Below are 23,296 nucleotides of genomic sequence, written 5' to 3'. Positions count from 1 at the left end.
CTTGAGCTTAACAAGCCCTTACTGTACATTGACTAGATGCATACACCCAGTAACCATTATATTAAGCCCCTGAAATCGTAGGCTGTACTAATGGTCTATTGCGCTCGAAAATGAATTAGATGTTGCTGCGTTCTCTGGCATATGGTTCCTTACTTGGCATGCACAGCGCAATTTGGCGCAAAATTTAGCATTTACGTTCCTTAATGAACCAGGCCCCTGATATCAAAATGTACAATCTTATAATATGGACAGTATGATGACACAGTGGTTAGAATTGCCGCCTCACAGCTCTGGTTTCATGGGTTTAATTTGACCTTCTATAAGTTCCAGTGGGGCAGGGAGTGATGTGATTCATTACAATTTCTCTGTACAGTGCTGCATAATATTGACCCTAATAAATAATAATAAATATCCTTAGTATCTGTTATACACCAACGAGACACAGTTTGCTCTAATCTTGCTGAGCTGGTTGCAAAATTGAAGTAAACAGATGTTGGATTAATCTACAAAATGGGCCTGGTTGTAATGAAACGACAAGGTATATAGGCCCACCTTGCAATATAATGCAACGTGTCTCCCTAGCATATAAAATGAGAGGTTTGGGATTGGCTCTTCCCAGGTTCCCATGATACAATAGAATTAATAAATTGGCCTCCACCTTGTTGAAGGATGTAGTATGTAAATCTTCACAGTCATCCCAGTGTAATGTAAGGTGTTTGTGTGTGTGTATATTTCAAACCAGTTACTAATTATTTCATATTTTGCAGCTTTAAACTCAATGTTCCTCTGCTCATTAGACAAAGACAGGTCTTGTGTCGATATTTCATAATGAGTCATATTTCCCAGCCCACTCATAATCTCACATTTTATCAATTTATTGCAAATTATTCTAATTAATAACAGTGTTAAATATATGTACCAATTAAAATATTACAGATAATACTGTACTTCTGTTACCATAGGTTACATAAAATATTCTGTCTGTCTATTATGTAAATTTCCTGAAGTAATTTGCTAAAATGCATTAAAAGTATATTTAGCATAGAATAGTAATATTTTTGACAAATAAAATTAAGTTGTGATGCACAAATTATGGCTACTGCAAAAATAAATTACACAAAGGTTTCTCATTCGTTTCTCTGTGTCTTTCTCTTTTCTCCAACCTCCAGCCGTTATAGTGGTCCTGAACAGTATGAGCGTTAGCTGCAGTACTCGAATACAGATCTTCTTGACCTTTTGTAAAATTATAGCACTCCTGATGATTATAGTTCCTGGAGTTATGCAGTTAATTAAAGGTAAGAGCTAACATTATTGTAACAGTTTTGGAATGTATAATCGACTCAAAAACTGCCATGTACTGTGTATATACTCTAATTGAAATATCTATATATTTGCTAGAAGAAAAGAAGTAGATCAACATCTCAATTCCCCATATATTACTTAAAACACAATTCCATCTTTATATACTATGGGGTACATTTACTAAACTGCGGGTTTGAAAAAATGGAGATGTTACCTATAGCAACCATTCAGATTCTAGCTGTCATTTATTTAGTACATTCTGCAAAATGTTAACTGGAATCTGATTGGTTTCTATAGGCAACATCTCCACTTTTTCAAATCCACAGTTTAGTAAATATACCCCTATGTGTAATCTTGGACAAGAAATGTGTGAGTGTCTTAATTATAACACCAAAATAGTTTTCTGGATTAATATCTTTGAAAAATGTCTCATGTAGCGGGCAGAAAAGGAGTTTGCAGCGACATAACACTGGATCTTATGTTAAGTTTAACACAAATTGCATTCTTGGCATATATTACATGCTTTTTTTACTTCTTTGCAATCGAACAATGCACTAATTTTGAAATTAGAGGTTTGTGTGCATGCTCAGATGCACGAAAAGCTTATTATACACCAAGAGCAGGAACACAGACTGTACAATATGATATGATAACACAGGTAGCTAAAAGGGAAAGAATACATAACATAAGCACACTGCCTCAATTCTTACCCTCACTTTATTCTTAAGATCTCGGCCTCTTTCTCTCTTGGCCTCTCTGGTTCTGTCCATGCCTGGTTCACCTCATATCTTGTTAACCGCTCCTTCTCTGTATCCACGTCTGGTTCTTCCTCCACCCCTTCCCCTCTCCCTGTAGGAGTCCCTCAGGGCTCTGTTCTTGGCCCTTTACTCTTTTTGCTCTATACTTCCTCCCTTGGGGCTCTCATCTCCTCGTTTGGTCTTCAGTATCACCTATATGCTGATGATATTCAACTCTACATCTCTTCTCCTAATCTTTCCTCCTCCCTCCTCCTCTCTCGTGTAACTGACTGCCTCTCAGCCATCTCCTCCTGGATGTCCTCACGCTTTCTTAAAATTAACATCTCCAAAACTGAACTCATTGTCTTTCCCCCACCCAGATTCCCTTCCAACCATGACCTCTCCATCGTTGTTAACAACTCCACTATCTCCTCTGTCACCCAACTCCACTGCCTGGGAGTCACTCTTGACTCCTCTCTCTCTTTTGCCCCCCCACATCCAATCCCTCGCCCAAGCCTGTCGCTTCCAACTCCGTAATATTGTCCGCATCCGTCCCTTCCTCTCTCAAGATGCCACCAAAACTATCATCCACGCTCTCATCATCTTCCACCTCGACTACTGCAACCTCCTCCTTACTGGCCTTCCCTGCTTCCACCTCGCCCCCCTCCGCTCTATACTCAATGCGGCTGCGAGACTCATCTTCCTCTCACGCCGCTCCTCCTCTGCCCCCCCTCTCTGTCTTGCCTTACACTGGCTCCCCTTCCCCTATAGAATCCTTTTCAAACTCCTTACCACCACTTACAAGACTCTCTCCCAGTCTACTGCCCCTTATATCTCTAACCTCCTCTCCATTCACACTCCTGCCCGCTCCCTGCGCTCAGCCAATGATCGCCGCCTCTCCTCCACTCTGATCACCTCTTCCCACTCTATAACCCAAGACTTCTCCCGCGCTGCCCTCCTTCATTGGAACAACCTCCCTCGCTCCATCCGTCTCTCACCCAAACTGTGCTCGTTCAAACGGGCACTTAAAACTCACCTGTTCCTTAAGGCCTACCAACCATCCTCTTAACCTCTCATCTCTTCTGTTTCCCCCTGGCCCCCTTTTCTCTCTCCCCTTTGCTTCACTGGCTCCCTTCTGTGCCTGATTTTGTTCACCCCCCCTTAGGATGTAAGCTTGTATGAGCAGGGCCCTCTTCCCTCATGTCTCCATACCTGTTCTTCCGCTCCGTCTCTACTGTATTTGCCTGCCCGGAGTTTCTGAAGTATTGGTATTTTATGTTTAATGTTCTGTACTGTTTTACCCTGTATAGTCTACTGTTTGTACTGTGTGCGGCGCTGCGGAAACCATGTGGCGCCTTACAAGTAAACGATAATAACGATAATAATAAAGATGCTTAAATTAACATTTAGCAAAGTGTGTCAGTAAAACTGATTGGATGGCTGCTGACCAAGGAGAAAGAGCAGAGTAATGAAAACTAGACAGGGCAACATTGAGGAGAGGGACATAGAAGTACTAGGGGTATGCTCTTTAAACATCTTATAAATCTTACTTATTGCCCATCCAGTTGTAGGGGGGGCATGTTGGATATGCTTGTAGAGGCATTTATGTCTGTATCAATAGATCATTTGTGAGAGCGATTTATTACTAACTAATCGCCAGCTAGCAATGTGATGTGTAGTGCTTCACCCTGTTCTGAAATCGACAACACCAGCTTGAAGGAAGACCAGGTGACTTCACATTAGAGCATTGGGTTTCCATAAACACCACCTCCCCCAAGAAAAAAAAAAAGTTGGAACTTACTGTGACTTCACTCGTCCAAATCCTCTTCACGTGGTCCTAATCTACTATCCGCGCAGGGAGAAGTAGTGTGACAGTTGATAGGTCACACTGCTGTGCTGATAGCGCCTCACCCCCTCTGATGCCTCATTTACACTGAAGACCCAATGCCTAACGCTAGAGGTCTTTCTGGATGAAGGCTTGAAATCAATGGACATAAATGTAATTTTTTTAGCCTAAACAGCTGTGTATGAATACAATTCAAAAAGGAATTCCAGCAGACCATCAACTCATGTGGCTAAGTAACAAATTAAATGCTACTTGGCTAAATATTGAATATACATTTGCATATTTTAATGCACAATGATGTACTGTTGGTCATTGTATATATAGAGTTTCCTAGCACATAAAAGCTTGAGCGATCCATAGCCACCCCCCATTATTTTTTTTCACTGGGTCTGAACTATAAATTTTGCTTAAAATTTTTGCTTGCAGATTATTAAGCAACTGCAAGGGCTAGTTTATAGCACTGCTATTGGCCACTTGGTACTGCTATTAGGAGATACAGTAGTCAGTAACAGAGCACTTGGAAATGCTTGTAGAAGATACTGCGAACAGGAACAGAGCCCAGAGACCTTCACCTAAAGGATGAGCATTGTTCTGGCAATGTGCAGCCAGCAGTTCCTGGTTTAAGTAGGGCAGAATACTTTACTTAAATCACTGATAGGCTGGCTGAAACATGTGACTGTAGTTGCAGAAGACTGGTTTGTCAGAATGGATCACATGATGCAATCCAAGAAAGCCACACCCATGAAGCCGAACAGCAGGGATTGTTTGTTTACAAATAATGACGCAGGACTCAGGAGTGCCATAGATGACCTGCAAGGGCACGGAGGTTGTAAGGTGACATCGCCACACCAGGTAAGTGGGGCTAAGAGCTCAATGTGTGACAGTGAAGTTTTCACAGGCTGAAACGAGGAGTTGGGTGCAGGGCCATCTTAACAGCATTATAGGCCCCCGGGGCAAAGCAGTGTCCTGGGGCCTTACCTGCACAAACACTCAGAGGAATAAAAATGTAAATTATTGATAAAATTATGCTTATATTTATTGGTACCTCCAACAAAATCAGTGCTAAAACATTAAAAAACATTTTGTACAGCAGAGATTAATCCACACAAATGGTTAGACAATGTAACATGAGCCTTGAAGTTGAAAAACAAAAAATTCAACATAAAAATGGTACTTGAAGAAAAACGAAACCTACGTTTAGTAGGTAGCTGAGGGGGGTTGGGTACTATTTTCCGTCTGTACAAAGTACATGCTTTAGTAATGAACCTTGTACAGGCGACGCCTCCTTAAATTACTACCTTAAGAACTCGGATCACATTCAGTCTCTCCAAGGTCACCTCATCTCTCGCTGCCGGGTTCTTCAGGTGCCGCAATTCAGGAAAGTCTGCGTTTGAATGTGTCAGTAATTTCAGTGAGTCGGCGATGAGGTCTTCGGTTTCATCCTGCCGGGATAAGTACTATCGGGTTTTACAGCTTCGGAAAAGTGATTACCACCGGCAGAGGGAGGAAACTAACATGGACTGTTAAAAATATTAGAAGAACTTTATTATAGCTTTATGCCTTCAAAAAATGATGTGTGTTGATTAGACAAATTGTACATAAGCAAGACAAACTCAACAGACATAATTTCTTGAAGCCGTAAAGCTATAATAAAGTTCTTCTAATATTTTGCAAAAACAAAGTACATGTAATAACTACTGTCCAATTAGTACATGTACGTTGGTTTCGTCAAAGTCAAGATATGTATTCGCGTAATATTATAACATGTATAATTTCTAATGCACATTGTCTAGAAAGTTCCCGAAGATAACCCTTACATTTAATGTACAGTACTTCAATGCAGCAATTATATTACCCAATAGTTGTTTCTATTCACATGTTCTTTATATTTTCCCTAGGATTCTCTCTACTCCCCACTGTTTTATTTCCATTCATCATGCTCTTTCACAATCCCTAATTCATTTTAATGACCAGCACCCAGAATTTTTATAATACATTATATACTGATCAGTGAAGTGACAAGTGTAGTGAATAGCATTGATTATCTCATTACAATGGCACCTGCCAAGGTGTGCGACATATTGGGTGAGCATAAGCATTTGAGCAACTTTAACAAGGGACAAATTGTGATGTCTAGATGACTGGGTCAGAGCATCTCCAAAATGACACGTCTTATGGGGCGTTCCCTGTATACAGTGGTTAGTACCTACCAAAAGTGGTCCAAACATGGACAACTGATGAACTGACGACAGGGTCATGGGAGCCCAAGGTTTATTGATGCATGTGGGGAGCAAAGGCTAGCCCGTTTGGTCCTATCCCACACAAGATCTACTGTAGCATTGCTTATAAATTGCTGAAAAATTAATCCTGGCTATGATTGAAAGGTTTAAGATAACTACAGCACAAGAACATATAATTCAGGCTGTTCTCTCTTCAATTATTTAGAATAAATATTAGTTAATTCTTCTACAGCTCGTATGGAAAGGTGCAACCATAATCTACTAAGCATATCGTAAAAAGTATAGAGAACAGAGTTTTCCGCCTGGAATTAGTGTTCGCTCCAGGGTACCAATTGTAAATGAAGTAATCATCCATTATAGGCTGTCAGTGAACCATTCTAGAAAAAGCCTGTTTTCTGTACTTTATGTGATATGATAGAAAAGAACACACAGTGCACTGCAGCTTGTTGTGTATGGGGCTGCATAGCTGCAGACTGGTCAGTGCCCATGCTGACCACTGTAAACTGCCGAAAGCTGCTACAATTAGCATGTGAGTGCCAGATCTGGACCTTGTTGGCAATGGCCTCTTTCAGCAGGATAATACACACTGCCACACTGCAAACATTGTTTAGGAATGGTATGAGGAACATAGCAAAGAGTTCAAGGTTTCTTGGCCTTCAAATTTCCCAGAGCCAAGGAGGGCACCACCTTGTAACTTACATGACTGGTTCTACTGCTAACGTCCTGGTGCCAGATACCAGAGGACACCTTCAGAGGCCTTATGGACACCATCAGGGCCTGATCAACCACTAGGCTGACCAGGCTGCAGCCTGGGGCGCTGGGTCCCGGGGGGCGCGGCACTGTGGGTATTTTTTTTTTTTTTTTTTCTTCATTCATTTTTTTTTTGGTGTGGGGGAGGGGGGGGGGGGTCGCCGCTGGGGGTCACCGCGGGGGGGGGGTCGCTGCGGGGGTGTGGTGGGCTCGACGATCAAAAACATTGGTGGTCAGTGGTTAGCAACACACAGCCAATCGCCAGGCTGCCTGTTGCTGTGCAGCAGGCAGGAAGCAGGACGTCTTCACTTCCTATCTGCTGATCTGAGGAGAGGAGCGACGCTGGCACAACTACAGGTAAGTGAAGGGGGGAACTGCCCTGCATATCTATAGGGAGTGGGGGAACTGCCCTGCATATCTATAGGGAGGGGGGGAGCTGCCCTGCATATCTATAGGGAGGGGGGGAACTGCCCTGCATATCTATAGGGAGGGGGGGAACTGCCCTGCATATCTATAGGGAGGGGGGGAACTGCCCTGCATATCTATATGGAGGGGGGGAACTGCCCTGCATATCTATAGGGAGGGGGGGGGAACTGCCATGCATATCTATAGGGAGGGGGGGGAACTGCCCTGCATATCTATAGGGAGGGGGGGGAACTGCCCTGCATATATATAGGGAGGGGGGGAACTGCCCTGCATATCTATAGGGAGGGGGGGGAACTGCCCTGCATATCTATAAAGAGGGGGGGAACTGCCCTGCATATCTATACGGAGGGGGGGAACTGCCCTGCATATCTATAGGGAGGGGGGGAACTGCCCTGCATATCTATAGGGAGGGGGGGAACTGCCCTGCATATCTATAGGGAGGGGGAACTGCCCTGCATATCCATAGGAAGGGGGGGGAAACTACCCTGCATATCTATAGGGAGGGGGGAACTACCCTGCATATCTATCTATAGGGAGGGGGGGGGACTACACTGCATATCTATAGAGAGGGGGGGAACTACCCTGCATATCTATAGGGAGGGGGGGACTACCCTGCATATCTATAGGGAGGGAGAGGGGGAACTGTCATGCATATGTATAGGGAGGGAGAGGGGGACTGTCATACAAATCTATAGGGTGGGAGGGGGGGGCTGCCATGAAAATCTATAGGGAGGTAGAGAGGTTGATATGTATGAAGGAGGGCAGAGGAGGGGGGCTGATATATGTGACTGGGGGAGTTTTGATGTGACGGGGGGGGTAGCTAGCTAGCAGAGTGGAGGTAAGGAAAATAGCTGCAAGGGGGATGGATGCAGGGTGGGAGGTAAAGAAAATGGCTGCAGCAGGGGTTAAGGAAAATGGCTGTGGGGGGGTTGTGGTTAAGGAAAATGGCTGCAGGGGGTATTTAAAAAATAGAGCAGCTTTGGGGGGCAGAATCTCATGATTGTGTGGTGGTCACATGGGTGGTCTCAGCAATCACTAGAATACTAAATATTAGTGAGATGGGGCTGGTAGAGGTTTGTATTTGATTGACAACAAATATTCAGATATTGCTTATATATGCCTGTCCAATGGGGTACTTTTAGCTGGCCATAATGGAGTGTTTTAACTAAAGGGCCTAATCATTCAGGGTTTGCATTATAATACATTTTTGCATTTTCAAAAAAGGACGCCAACTTTCCAGAAGCCAGCGAGAGGATAACAAAGTTGCAAGAGAGAAGAGCAAGGACAGGTAAGAGACAATGGCACAATCTGTCTAAATTTGAATGCTGGAGAATACACCTGAACATTCATATTCAGGAGTGTTCCTATACACCTATATATTCGGAGGAGGGGGGGGGGGGGCGCTGCGGCCGTATTAGCCTAGGGCGGCCAGAACCCTTAATCAGGCCCTGGACACCATGTCTCGACATGTCAGAGTTTTTTGTGGAACAAGGGGTCCTACACAATATTAGGCAAGTGATTTAAATGTTGTGACTGATCGGTGTATATAAAGGCTAAATAATACCTATTTTACACAGAATAAATTAACTTCTACAATTTGAGGCAACAGGTTTGTTGTCACCAAAAACGTCCAATTCCTTTTTCTAAAACTGCATTCAAATAGTTGATTTAATTTTATGTATAATTATCTTCACTAACCTTATGTCCAGATGCACATCAATGTGTTTATTTACATTGACACAACCAAGTTCCAGAAAGGAATACATTTCTTTATTAAAAAAATAATGTTAAGTCCATATTCACCTTCACATATCTTAGAGCATTTATGTGTTTTTATTATGTTATTCTTCAACTGCTTTTATGTTTATGCTTTACTTGTCTTGCACAGTTTTGCAGGTAGAGATTGAAAACACGACTGCTCATAAACTTATATGTATTAATGGAGTAGCTGATACAGAACTTGTCAGGTCCATCAAGGCATTCCTGTAAACAACAAATATGTTTGATAAGTTGATCAAACATGGCTTATAATTATGCTTGTGTTTTCCATATTTGCATTAATGTCCCTTAAAAATACATTTATCTGTACTGATATATTATTTGGGTATAAATAAGAATATTTGGAGAAAATCAAACAGAAGATGGACATCTCTCTACATTATATTTGACAGTTATATGTTTAGAACTGTTCCATATCATTCTTTATGGATAAAGTAATTTCCATGTTAACCGCATTGGATCACCAACTATATTATTGCATGTCAATAAATACTTGTTTGTTACAGGTGAGACACAGAATTTCAAAAATGCTTTTGTTGGGAAAGATGTAGGCATTATGGGGTTACCCCTTGCCTTTTATTCTGGAATGTATGCATATGCCGGCTGGAAAGTAGATCTGTAAAATTATTTTCATGTGAAAAGTAAACCTTTTAATTTCCTTGTCTTAAAGGCTCCTTTAAAAATCCCATTGCTTGGAGATAACCCCAGCTAAGTGGATCTTCCATATATATGCAGAGACTATAATTAGGGCCTTATTTAGAGCTTAGTTTACTCAAAGCACTGTATTCAAACTAATTCAGTGAGTGCACGCTCATGCGGTCACCCACTTATTTCTTCCTCCATATATTGATTGAAAAAGATGGCTGGTAAATCCCAAAGAGCAAACAAAAATACCCAAATAATTAAAAGTAAAAAACTAAGTAACATAAAATCAATAACTTTCTGCCCCCTGAACAATATTGCTTTAAGCATGGTAAATACAGCTCTGACCATCACGGAGATTCATATTTATATGTTGTAATTAGAAATATTACTTGTATGGACTTACATGAGACTGACACCCTGGGCCTGATTCATTAAGGCACGTGAATGCTGATACGTGATATATTTTGCTTAAAATCAATCTGCGCATGCCCAGAAACTAGCCATATACCACAGAACGCAGCAACGTCCAATTTATCTTCTAACACACTTACCTTTGGGACTTTATATTCCACATGTGTATTAGACATATCCTGTAGTGTATTGTCTGTTAGAGCACAACTAGACCTGTATTCCTCAATGGACGTATCTTCAGATCCGCTCCTTGATGAATACGGAGGCACGTACACCCGAGATATATGCTTTTTTTAAAACGCACAAAAAGCAAACAAAAATGCACAATATGCTTGTTTTACATTCCTTGATGAATCAGGCTCCCTGTGCTTAGGACCATGCACTGCTAATGATGCCAAGAATCCATTCATAGAGTTACAGGCAGGGAGGAGTAAGCATATGTGAATGAGTCCTAAACTTTTTAATCAGTGTAAGACATCAGACCCACTGACATTTTCCTTACATTTTTAACGTTAGTAAAACACATATCAAATGTAAATTTTTTTGGTGAGCCTTATAACTTGTGGTTTTACTAGTGTCTTTAGGGATCACTGTAAGCTGCACAGCAAGTGCAAAAAAATTTAACAAGTGGCTTTCAGAAAAAATATTATTGCAACACAAGTAAAAAGTCCAATAGGTATGGTAATACTAGAGACAATAGAGAAAAACTCTCTCAGACTGAGACATGTCTTCTCCTTGGGCCTCTCTATGCTTAGAGCGGTGGGAAGATGAGGTATTGGGCAGGCAGGCATAGGCATAGTGCAGTAAGGGTGTGTTATCGCACCTCTATGATGTGTGTCTGTTGTGTCTTCTTTCACCTGGTGAAAGGTCCTCACTGATGATGCTTGTATGCATTTTCCTTACTATTCTAAGTAGAGATGGGCGGGCCCGGGTTTCCTTGAAACTGAACCCACCCGAACTTCGGGGATCCAAGTACCGAGCCAGTCGTCTCGGTACGCTCGCACCTATTCAGTTTCCAAAACTAGGCAAAACGTCATTGTGACGTCGTCGGATCTTGGAGTTTCAGAATGAACAAATACCCGCCTCCAATGCGATCTAGCAGAGAAGGGTTAGGTCACAGAATAGAGCAGGAATAGCGCAGTATAGAGCAGGCATTTTTCAGAATTTGCACTACAAAGTGTTTGGGCTGTCATATCCCCCCTTCTAAAAAAGCTGTATTTACTGAGTGCTGAAATTGTAATATAGCAGCACTGTATATTTCTGAATTTGCACTACAAAGTGTTTGGGGTGTCATATCCCCCCTTCTAAAAAAGCTGAATTGGCTGATTGCTGAAATTATAATATAGCAGCACTGTATATTTCTGAATTTGCACTACAAAGTGTTTGGGGTGTCATTGTAAGTCCTGCACCAGTGGCAGCAGTTCTGGCACGTGACAAGAAGAAAGCCCTTGTCATGCTTGGACATAAGACCAAAAAAGCCACTTCTTATGTGTAGAATTATTTCTACACAAATCCTGGCAACAGTTGTCTAGCCCTTTATAGTGTATGTGTTAAGGCCACTTACTGGTATTGGCACAACTGTCACGGTTCAATGTGGAGGTCACTTACTGGTATTGGCACAGCTAACCCAGAGGCGTGGAGTCTAAATGCACTCCTGGTCTTCACCAGTGACCCTCGCAAGGAAGTTTGGAATGTGCTGCAGGAGTACGCAGGCCGCGGACCTCAGGGTCAGCCACCAATGAAGTGATGCTGGTAATGGTGCTGTACTGACTGAAGGTAGGAAGAAATAGGAATCGGGCTGAAACGTGGTGAGGCGATCCGAGGTCAAACCGGGCTGGCTGCGTAGTACAGAGGAGGCACACAATAGCGAGGTCAAACGGTCCGGGGTCAAAGTCAATGAAGAGGATAAAGCCCAAGGGAGATCCAAAGGGAGAGTCAAACAAGCCGGGTCAGGAACCAGAAGATCAATCCGAGAAGAGTAACACTCTGGGAGACGCTGGAGCAGGGGAAACATTCCACGATACTCTGGCACCCTAATGGTGCAAGAGACTTCCTGATATAGGAGGCGGCAGACCCCTATTGGAGAGCGGGGGTCAGGTGAGCAGAATAGTGTCCCGTTGCTAGGCAACGGGACGCGGACCCCTAAACATGCGGCCGGCCGCCAGGCGGAGATACGTCATTCGTCCCGTTGCCATTGCCATGGGGAATCGGAAACCGGCGCCCGTCCTCGGCACCGAGTGAAGGTGCGGGGACGGCGCCTGACAGTATGTAAAGCGACAGTCAGTTGAGGGAGGGACCTTAACCATCTTGGAACCTCATCCATGTTAGTCCATTTGACGCAAGTTCATGGCAAGGTGTTGGGAAAAGCTGAAAGTTATTGTAAAAAAATAACAACAAGCAGTCCATCATCAGCTTAGGACCCTTCTCTCACCTACATCCCGACGCCTGCAATCTACACCCACAACACCGTCCTCATCAATATCCTCAGTAGGGATCGGAGTTAGCCTCTGCATCCAGCTTTGTAAGGCTCGATGACTCCTGCACTATAAATGATTCCTCTGAAGAATTCTTTAGCGTTAGTCCCACTGCTGCTGTTGTTGTGCTGCTGGGGTGAATCTTCCTCCCATAAGCAGACCAAGAAGAAGAGCACTAGTACTTTACAACAATTAACTGTGAAACAATCTTTTGCTAGATGAAGCAAGTATGACAGCAGTCACCCAGTCGCAAAACGGATCACAGACGCCATGGGGACTATGCTAGTGTTAGATCTGCATCCAATATCCACTATAAACGCAGCTGGTTTTTCACAGATAATTGATGTTTTGTGTCCCCGTTGCAAACTTCCATCACGACACCATTTTTCAAGAAAAGGTATTCCGCAACTATACCAAAACATTCGCAAAAATGTACTCATTGGGCTCAAAAATGCCATTGTATCCACTGAACACTTAACCACAGATATGTGGACAAGCGAAACTGGGCAAACTAAATATTATATGACTGTGACAGCCCACTGGGTGTGTGATTCGTCATCACCACCAGGAACAGCAGCAGCATGTACCCAACTATGTCACATTTTTCAGAGGCAGGCTACTCTGTGTATCACCGACTTCACTAAGAGGCATACAGCTGACAATCTATTACAAAAACTAAGAGATGTCATTGCAACATGGCTTATCCTGCTTGGACTCTCATCAGGATGTGTCATTCTAATAACACCACCAATATTGTGAAAGCATTACAGCTGGGTGAATTCCATCACATTCAGTGTTCACTCACACAATAAACTTGGTACTGCAGAGCTTTTTAAAAAATGACAGGGACATGCAGGAGATGCTGTCTGTGGCCCGTAAAATATCTGGACATTTCCTGCATTCGGCAACAGCATGTAGGAGATTGCAGCAGCTACAAGAGCAATTTAATTTGCCCTGTCACCAACTGAAGCAAGAGTTGGTAAAAAGGTGGAATTCCATCCTGTATATGCTTTTGAGGATGGAGGAACAGCGAAAAGCTTTCCACACTTACACCACATGATATTAGGAAAGATGGGGGATGTATTTTACTCAAGCGCAGTGGAAAATACTTTTTGTGTTGTGCAAGGTCCTGAAGCCATTTGATGCACTCACCTGTGAAGTGAGTCTAGACACTGCTAGCTTGAGCCAAGTGATTCCCTTAATTAGACTTTTGGTAAAGCAGCTTGAGAAACTGAAGAAGGAGATGAAACAAAGCAGTTACGCCAAGTATGTCTGACTTTTAGATCAAGTACTTTATTCGCTTCACAAGTATCCAAGAGTTCTCAAATTCTTGAAATCGGATCACTACATTTTGGCGTCTGTGTTTGATCCTAGGTTTAAGAGCTATGTCTTCTCTTTGTTTCCAAGTGACCCAGGTCTCAAGAGATTCAAGGAGCTTCTGGTGAGCAAGATGATAGCTCAAGTGTTGCGTGACTGGACGTCGTATCCTCCTTCAGTTTCTCAGTCAACTGCTGCTAGGAATAACCTTAGCTTCCCAAGAGATCCAGAGATGATGCAGATGACTAAGCAAAACATTTTGACATCTGTTCTTGTCTACTGTAAAATAATTGATCAAAATTAATGACACATCTGCTGTAACTCCACCTGATCCTCCTATCAACTATCAACATCCAAAGAATGGTGGAGGATTATATTAATTTTTTTTGAATGGTATAAAGACAACTGTTTATTAACAAAGAACAACGTTGCTTGCAGAAGTAATGGAAGCATGGATGTTTAAATAGACGTGTATATGTGCTACTCAAACCTTCCACTTTGCTGCTCATTCATCAGTATTGCACAAAGAGTTTGTAATCTGCACTTCACGTCAAAGGTACCTAACTATATTATAATTTTTTGGGAATTGGGGCTGATTTGAAGCTCAGTGATGAACTTGCTTTTTGCTGTGAATTTCAATGGCTCTTTTAAGTGCATTGTCTGGCACCCTGAATTGGTCTTGGTCTTATAAAAGCACGCTTCCTGGCGGCGTCAGCGCTCGTCACCATGAATTAGCTGTGGAATTACTACAGTTATCCAAGGAACGTGTGGAGAAATCAAATGAACCATAACTGATTTCAGGATTCATTCTTAGTTTCACTGTACAGGCCATGTGCTCAGGGTGACAGCGATCTCCTCGTTTTCATCTTCCAAAGCTTAGTCTGCAGGGGCCAGTGACACACCCATTTGTTTTCTCAGGTCTCTTAGCGGTTCTTTAAACTGGACATATTTATCGTCCTGCCTCAGGGACTCCTCTGTATTTTTTTTATGAAGCGCAGTCTATCTCTCGTGTACAAGCTCTCTTAAATCCGAGATCTCATCCGGTGGGTTACGTTTTAACTTAAGTATGGCCTTCTCAACTGCATCTATATGTTGCTTTAAGTCTCTGTTCAATGCAGCGCATTCCAACATGACAGATTCCATGCTGCCCACATGTTCCGTGTCAGTCTGTCTGAAGCAGATCTAATGCCACTCCCGTTGTAATATCCATTCCTGTGTCTACATAAGTTTGGCAGTTCTTCAAGGATGAGAGGGAGGTATCCACAAAGGAGAAGGAGACTAAAGATGCAGCACGAGCAGACATAGTTTAATAATGTAAAGTTCATTGACAGCTCTGTTAGGCTTAAGACAGCTAAGCTATTGGTAGCTTGTTTTGTGGGGGCCCAAAGAAAGCAAGTACTTCAGCCACAAAAGTGGCACTGCTTTGTCGATGGAGAGCTTTCTTTGTTAAACTGTACATGTCCTTTCAATATCTTACATAAGGGTGGGTAGGAGGGCCCAAGGACAACTCCATCTTGCACCACTTTTCTTTTCTGCCATTGCTGTGAGGCAATGTTTCCTAGATGTGCTTCGAACTGTGGTGTGTTTGTCATTGCTCTGTCACTTACCATGCATCGCTGCAGTCTTTGTTTGAAAGTGTATGAAAATCATATTGTGACCTGTGAGGTGGTCAAAAGTGACTGCAAATCACTTGAAATTAGTGTTATTGAGGTTCATAATAATGTAGGGTAAAAAAAGAGCAAAATTATGTGATTTTAGCAAGAAAAAAGTAGGGATTTTTGAAAAAATAGGGATCAAAAACCAAAACTAAAACACACAAGGGCGGTTTTGCCAAAACCAAAACACAAAGTTATTCCAAAACCAGAACACGAGGGTCAGTGAATATCTCTAGTTGTAAGCGTACCTTGCATCCAAGTCTACATAAGTCCCTGAGTAACTAAGCAGCACACATGTGTGACTGGATATCCCTAATTCCTCACCATTTATCAAACAGCTGGTTCCTGTACTTTGGACCTAGTAATCTTTGCACACACACATGACAGTAGAGTTTAACACAGTTTTCCTCATATCAATTAATTCCAGTTCAAACTGATCAGATTTTGATTGTATCTAAGAAGACCATTAACAATAGTTTTTTGATTTTGTCACTTAAATCAATTTGACTAATCAAGGTTTCATGAGCTACTAAATTAAAAACTATTTTTAATCAGTGAAAAATAGGCAGAAGCCAAAATGGAAATTCTTGTATTATGTCATGATAAACATATATAACAATTTATGCTGTCTTTTTCATGGGCTGTACTGCTTAATGACATACTACGTGTTTTTGAAATGCACGTTTATGGTTAAGATTAACAAAATCAAACCTTAACTATATCCCAGACTTAAATATCTGAATACAGCTCAATTTCTTTCTTTTTAGGTTTTACCTCAATTTTGTTACTGAAGAAGTTGAAAATCCTGAAAAGTGAGTGAGGAACAAACAAAAAAAAAAATATTTATCTTTCTTTATTTTTATTTATTAACTATGTTAATGTTTAAGATGTAATATCAGTCATTATGATGTGCTGGAGAAGCACAAACACCAAATCTGTAAGTGTGCATCAAGTGAATGCTATGGCTTGCTAGGTAGGGTCAATGCTATCACTTTATTCCTCAGCAATGACACTGGTTCCAAATAAAGTTATAGGCTGCATTCTCATGAATATTGATTCAGCCCACAAAATGGCTGCCTCCATTTTGCATAGTCAACAGAGGCAGTTTCATTGGTTCAGCAGAGGGTAAAAGATTGTATTAGATATGCTACAAGCAATTTCAGTTGGCTACCAGGAGAACAATAGGTTTTCTACAGGGAACCAAGAAAGAGAGTGATTAGTTGCAGGCCCCAGTCTAGGCCATCAGGGTAGTGTTATGATTCCTAGTAAACTCAGCAAGCAGCCACGGAAATATAATACAAATGTCTTTATTCCAGCAAAATATATAAGCAAGGATTCAGTTCCAGTAACATGCAGGTTTTCATAAACAGGTATAATGAACAGGTATGGCAGGAAGGTACACAGAAATAACTGGTTCCACAGAATATAAATATAATTTGAATGCAGGGATAATAAGGATGAGTCACCCAATTTCAGGATGCAAAAGTTTAGTCCAGGAAGCAAACAGAGTCCAGGCAAAGTAAATGTCACAAGCAAACTTGCATAGTCCGGTAATCAGGCCAAGGTATAAGGTAACGAGAGGTCCAGCAGTATTCAGTATCCAGGCAAAGTTCGGGGTCACGAGCAGACAAGCATAAACGGTAAACAGGCCAAGGTCACAACGGGAGATCAAATATCAGCAGAATCAAACAGGAACAGGGGGAACACAAGCAGCAGCCAGGTATACAAGGATGAACTGCTCAGAGCACAGCTTGAGGCAGGTACTTAAAGCAGTGCAACAGGTGCAGTTCTAATTAGGCATAATGCAAGGTGATTAACTCCTTCAGGCATGTAGAAAAGTTCAGGAACAGAACAGCAGCACCTCTGGTGGTATAAGGTACTGCTGCTAGATACAAATAACAGGCAGAGTTGTAACAGGTAGCTGTAGATTAACAGAAGAGTAGACAAGTATAGGTCAAGGCCTGAACTAGTCACTCGAGTTCAATTCAGCATATAAGACTGAGGTCAGGGCAGCCAGCACAAAACCCCTAGATATGTAAGAATCCACTTACAGGAAGAACAAGGCAGATCAGTATACATATAACCAGTGGTGGTAGTCATCATAATGACACTGATGCCACCTACAGCAACAACACCGACAAAAAAATTCCGAATTGAAAAATTACTATAAAACCAAATGAAGACTTAGCATAAAATTGACAATGTACGTCACCGACCTGCTTCTGTTGCATTCCGAACCCTAGCAAAGACGGCAGTTTCTATTCACGTCACTTTGCATAGCGACTTCCACTTTTCTCTTTTTTTGTCGGTGTTGTTGTCGTCTGTACCATCACATTCGTAATTACGTACCCAACCCATAACCAGACTAAATATCAAGGTGCTTCAACAACAGAATGTTTGAATCCTTGCTCAGGCACCTGTTAAAGGGTTGAGCGAGTTTAAAAAAAGGCACTGTCATATGCCATGTCATGCCAAATTCATTGCATCCATAATGCTAGTAACTATTCACAATTTGTGCCCAGTGGGTGAGACTCAGCAGCCTATTAGACATGTTTTAAAAGGAAAAAAATATTGGTAGTCCAGTGACCCAGCCCAAGGTAGCCCACTATCTATGGGACTGGCCCAAAGGGCAGGTGTCTCTCTGCCACCCAGGCTAGCAGCCCCTGCCTGTTTGGGTATGATCACTTTTAAAGTGTATTTCACAGACAAGAGATTCAAAGAAAATTTAAGCAGCGACTCTGAAATGTCTCAATCTAAAGACAGGTAAGTTATGTGCAGCAAATGACAACATTGGTGCCCTTTAAGGTGTGAAAGAAGAATGTCTATAACATATGTTAAAGTGTTCAGAGTTGCATTGATAGGTAGGCATCATAAAGCATAAAGTGTTTATAAAGAACATGGACACAGGTTATACTAAAGAGATTAATGTAAATAAAGGGTTACCAGGGACATATAATACTTTTTTTTAAAAAAATCCAGTTTTAATTTTAACTAAAACGTTGTTAATGTTGTTAATGTTTACTCAGCATAGATTCAGTCTTGGCATTTGTGTACTTGCTGACTGGCTTCTTTGCGTTTCATTCACGTGATTGACCTGATTCGCCAGTGGACATGAATTATTCAGCATGTGTTTGGTTAATTATTTTGTAGATTAAATTCTTTGTGGCAAATCTCTGAATTTGGCTGAATGTATTCCTCTCTAATAATAAAAAATGAGAGTATAAATTCAGATACAACAAAGTAGAAGTAGTCATTGACATGATCATGCCAACAAACCTAAAACAGTGAGAGGCTGTGGTAGGTATATGCAAATATTTAACACCAGTTTTGAAAGGATTAATACCAGCCACTGCTCTTTGTGAACTTGACTTCTTTTTGAGTCTCAAAAGCTGTTGTGAACCCATCAGATAACTCATAACCAATCGTACAGTAACATTGTTGAATTTCTTTGATATCAAAAAAGATGCTGTGATTAAGTTTGAAGCACCACAAACAAGGTTAATGGCAGTGACTACTCACTAAGGCAAGACAATAGCCTAGACACCTAGTCTGACACAAAACAGATTAATTCCGAACATTGAAAAATAAATGTTGGCTACAGAAGTGGTGTGGGGGAATTTCCATCATTAATTACATTTACAATTGTAGAACAGGGGCTGAAACACACTAGAACACATACTTGAGAAACTCCTGGTTGCGATTCCACCACACCTGCAAAGGATAATGTTATGATAACATTTGCATTATCAGTGTAATATAAACCAGACAAAGACATCACAATGGAAGACATATTATCCAGGGCATTCCCATCCAGAAATAAGGAACAGGAGGAGCCAGATGATTCTAATGCTTTCTTTCATGGACAGTATTTAGACACAGAATGAGTCTGATGTCTTAATGAATCCTTCACATTTATTGCACCAAAACATTTTTAAGACAAAATGCTATATTAACATTAAAGTAAAAAAACGCTTAAAAATTTCAAAATATGCACAGCTAACGACATTTTTTTGTCTGATGATATGTGATCTCTTGTTATACAAATAATCACCTCAGCAGGCTAAACATCCTTTTATTTGAAAATCCAGCACTACGAATTATATTTTTTTGATTTTGGACTAACTGAAGATAATTGTAATTGATACTATGATACAGCATGTAGTTTTAGATGAAAGAGATTAGTAAATATTGCTTTTAAGTTGTTGCATTCCAGAAGATGTTACGTAACACACACACACACACACACACACACACACACACACACACACACACACACACATAAAGAGTTATTGGTTTACTACAAATGCATTTTGAGGCAGAACAATGGCACTTTATTTCCTATATCCATTGTTTGGCAGTGCAAAACACTTTAAAATCTACATCTACTGGTTCAATGCCAATACAGAATACTATGCTGAAAATTCACAATTAGTTCTGGAAGATTCATGGCCTGTGCAGTCAATGGAACACCTCCCTCTCCTTTTTCATGATGTATTCACAATTCTGCTTTTTATATGAATAAGGCCATACATTTATTTCAATATAGAAAGAACAAGCTGACCTTACGAGGAGATACGTCAGTAATCCAAAGAGTGCAACTATGCTGCACGTTCTGATTCTGCTTTTTGTCAAAGCCCTTCGCATGTGACAACATTAGAAAATCTTCAACCCTAATTTTGCTGAAGATTCAAAAACAATTGTTTAGAAATTGTGACCATATAATGTGAACCAAACCAGCACATATTTATTTATATTATATTAATGTTTTCTAGTTCTACTTTGTTCATTTCCTGTCATTTATTTTACTAAACTCAGTGTTTGATTTAATTTGTTCTCCTAAGGGAGGGACTCTTATGTCTGCTTTACCCAGGCGCGGGCTGGCAAATTTCAGCCCTGGGGCACACAGGCGGCCGCATCACCTAACACGCGATGCGTGTCATGTGATGCGGCCGCCTGTGCGCTGACGAGGCCACATCGCATGTCATGTGGCCCAAAAAGCGGCTAGACTGAGCAGGCTTTACCTGACTTTACTTGAGCATTAGTTTAAAAAGCCTAAACCTGTAGAAATAGATGAGAGCATTTCCATTATTTTTTGGTTTTACTGGTTTAAAACATTTCCGAATATATTATGTGTAATTTAGCAATGATAGTTATATAACATTATTTCAGTGCACCTCCGTGAGTGGTGAATGACAGTCCTGCACCTATCGCCCCCTGGACTGCGTTGTCCGAAAAAAAATGCATTCCATCTGCACCACCATTTTTCTGTGCTCTCCTTTACAGAAATTCCAAAAAACGGGCAGTTGATATTTTAAAGCCATTTGGCAAAGTGAATCAGGGATGTATGTGCATATTGTAAAGTGGAAGTTGGCGGCAGTACTCTAGAAATCAAAAAAGGTGAAATCCACAACATGTTTCCCACTTATCACTTTAAATGTTTGAATATTTACTTGGAGTTTATATATTAGTATTCAACTCATCTAATTTGAATTTAGCCTTAATTCTAACATGAGTGTTACCATAGGAACACATTCATAGGATATTATAATTGATTTGCAAACGATCTTTATTGACTGAAATGACCAATTTTAAAATAGCAGCATCTGTGTTCACTTATGATTTTCTGTTACTATTGCTTTTGTTGGTTAATGATATTCTGGTTTCCATGGTGCTGTTGTAGCTGCAAGTAGCTCTATTCATAAGTGAATGGTGTAATTTCTGTTATTACGGTAATATTATTGGTGGCAAATTGTTCTTCTATACTTGATGTTGTAAAAATTCCCTCTTTAGAAATTAAATGTCAGAGATTCTCAATAATAGTAAAATCCAGAGTTTCTTACCCTTATGAACTTTTATAAATGAACTTTTCTTATTAACGTGCTTATACATTACAATATCTTTTCCTAAAAATGGGAGCTATCATTTTCGTCAATATTTCTTGTTTGAAACCTGTTTATACATCTGGATTGGTTTAAAGCAATTGTGTATACTATTTGAAATCTTGGTCCCTTTAATTATGGCAAGCAAAATATTAGCTTGGTGCATAGACCCCTATGTGAATCTGTCTATGGCTCAATCATTGAACACCTGAATCTCTATCCAGATATTAGGTGCCATATTGGGTATATTTAGTTGTTCAAGGGGCTGAATAGTCATAATCTAATAATGTTGATCATAAACTGATCAGGTTTTCAGCTTTGTCTGATCAAATCAATTTGTGTTTTCTTGGTTATAATGATTGTTATTCTGATCCTATTGCACTTTGTGGCCATTTTAGTTGAAAAAAATTATATTGGTTAGATATGAACTGCAATAAGGGCAAACATGATAGCCGCAGCCATTTGGCATGATCGCTGGACCTCTGTATGTGTATCAATATGTGATGGCTATTTGACATTGAGGCAAAATGACCAGTTATTTTGTCTTGTTTTCACCGTCCAACTACATTTATCATCCCAGAATCTTTAAAATCTGGGTGGATTTAAGTCATTCACCCATCTTTATGGCAGTTTTATGACAGTTTGGTCTAAGCTGGCCGACAAAATTGTCAATGTGTGGCCAGTTTTATAAATGAATATCCTGTTGTTTATTGTTAATTGGATTTTTACTGTAGCTTTTTATTATATAGATATTACATGATGTATGATTAGGAATATTATTCACATTAACATTTAAGACAGAACCACTGAACCATGTACCCAGTGAGTACAGGCATTTTTCCATTGTTACATTGTGCTGAAAATTAACTTAAGGAAATCTGTCTTGTTTTAATAGAAATGATTTGGGCTCAAGGCATGTTATCCAGCTCACAAATCAGGTATTCAGAAAAATTCAATAAATCATTCACATGAGAATCTGCTGGGATAAAATGCACATTTCTGATGTTGTTCAAGATACCTTTAATTATTTGTAATAATTTTGGTGTTTATTTAAAACTTGTATGCTGTACATAGCATCTAAAAAATCCAATGCAGTATTTGTGTAGTACTGCTGGAATTTACTGATGAAAATTAAATATTTTGAATTATAAACCTGAAGAACAGCATATTCTGAGTTTTTTTTCATGTCTCTAAAACTCTTTTCTGTCCACAATGTATGTATCAAAGTGCACATAAAATATGATAAATCCAACCACATAGTTTAAAGTGTTCTTCAGAGATATAGTATCCCCCAACTAAATTTTAAGCTATGTAGCTGTTTATATCATGTTTTCTGGGAATGCTTATATCTACATATTCTTATGTGAATTAATGGAAATGCCGGTATCTTCCCTAAATAAGGGATAAAGTCATTATGTAAGAAGGGAGTCCGGGTGGCAGGTTCAATTAGCATTGAGGTGCAACTGGACATAGTTTCAAAGTCTGCCTGAGCACCTTGCCGGTTAATACGGTACAGAAATCTCTGGTCATTTTTCCCTGCAAGTCAATGGAACGTAAGCGAAAATGAGCAGAGATTTTAGACATGTTGACACGTTGTCTCTGCGAAATGTACCGGAGAAACGTCACATCACCCTATGGCTAATTGAATGTGCTCCTATCAATAGGGTAGAGGCAGAGGACAAATAGGCACAAGTTTTCCATACTTGAACTAGGCTACCAGTAAAAACTTCAGCATCTTATCAATTAACCAACTCATTTGTCAATTGTCATTAAAAGTATATTATAACCAACATCCAATTAACCAAAATCATTTCTAAGTACACTGTACTGTTAAT

General features: G+C 40.5%; 1 protein-coding gene across 1 annotated transcript in view; it reads left to right on the top strand.

The window, feature by feature from the left end:
* LOC142109131 (cystine/glutamate transporter-like) overlaps nt 1–23,296 on the top strand; it is a 129,446-nt gene that overhangs the window by 53,175 nt on the left and 52,975 nt on the right. Inside the window, exons 4-6 of the mRNA XM_075193226.1 lie at nt 1,170–1,295; nt 9,587–9,698; nt 16,350–16,394. Coding sequence (XP_075049327.1) covers nt 1,170–1,295; nt 9,587–9,698; nt 16,350–16,394 — 283 coding nt within the window. The remainder of the gene's footprint in view (nt 1–1,169; nt 1,296–9,586; nt 9,699–16,349; nt 16,395–23,296) is intronic.

The sequence above is a fragment of the Mixophyes fleayi genome, chromosome 1, assembly GCF_038048845.1.
Source record: "Mixophyes fleayi isolate aMixFle1 chromosome 1, aMixFle1.hap1, whole genome shotgun sequence".
NCBI lineage: Eukaryota > Metazoa > Chordata > Amphibia > Anura > Limnodynastidae > Mixophyes > Mixophyes fleayi.
Note: the sequence above shows the minus strand (reverse complement) of the source record. Positions and strands in the feature narration are given on the sequence as shown.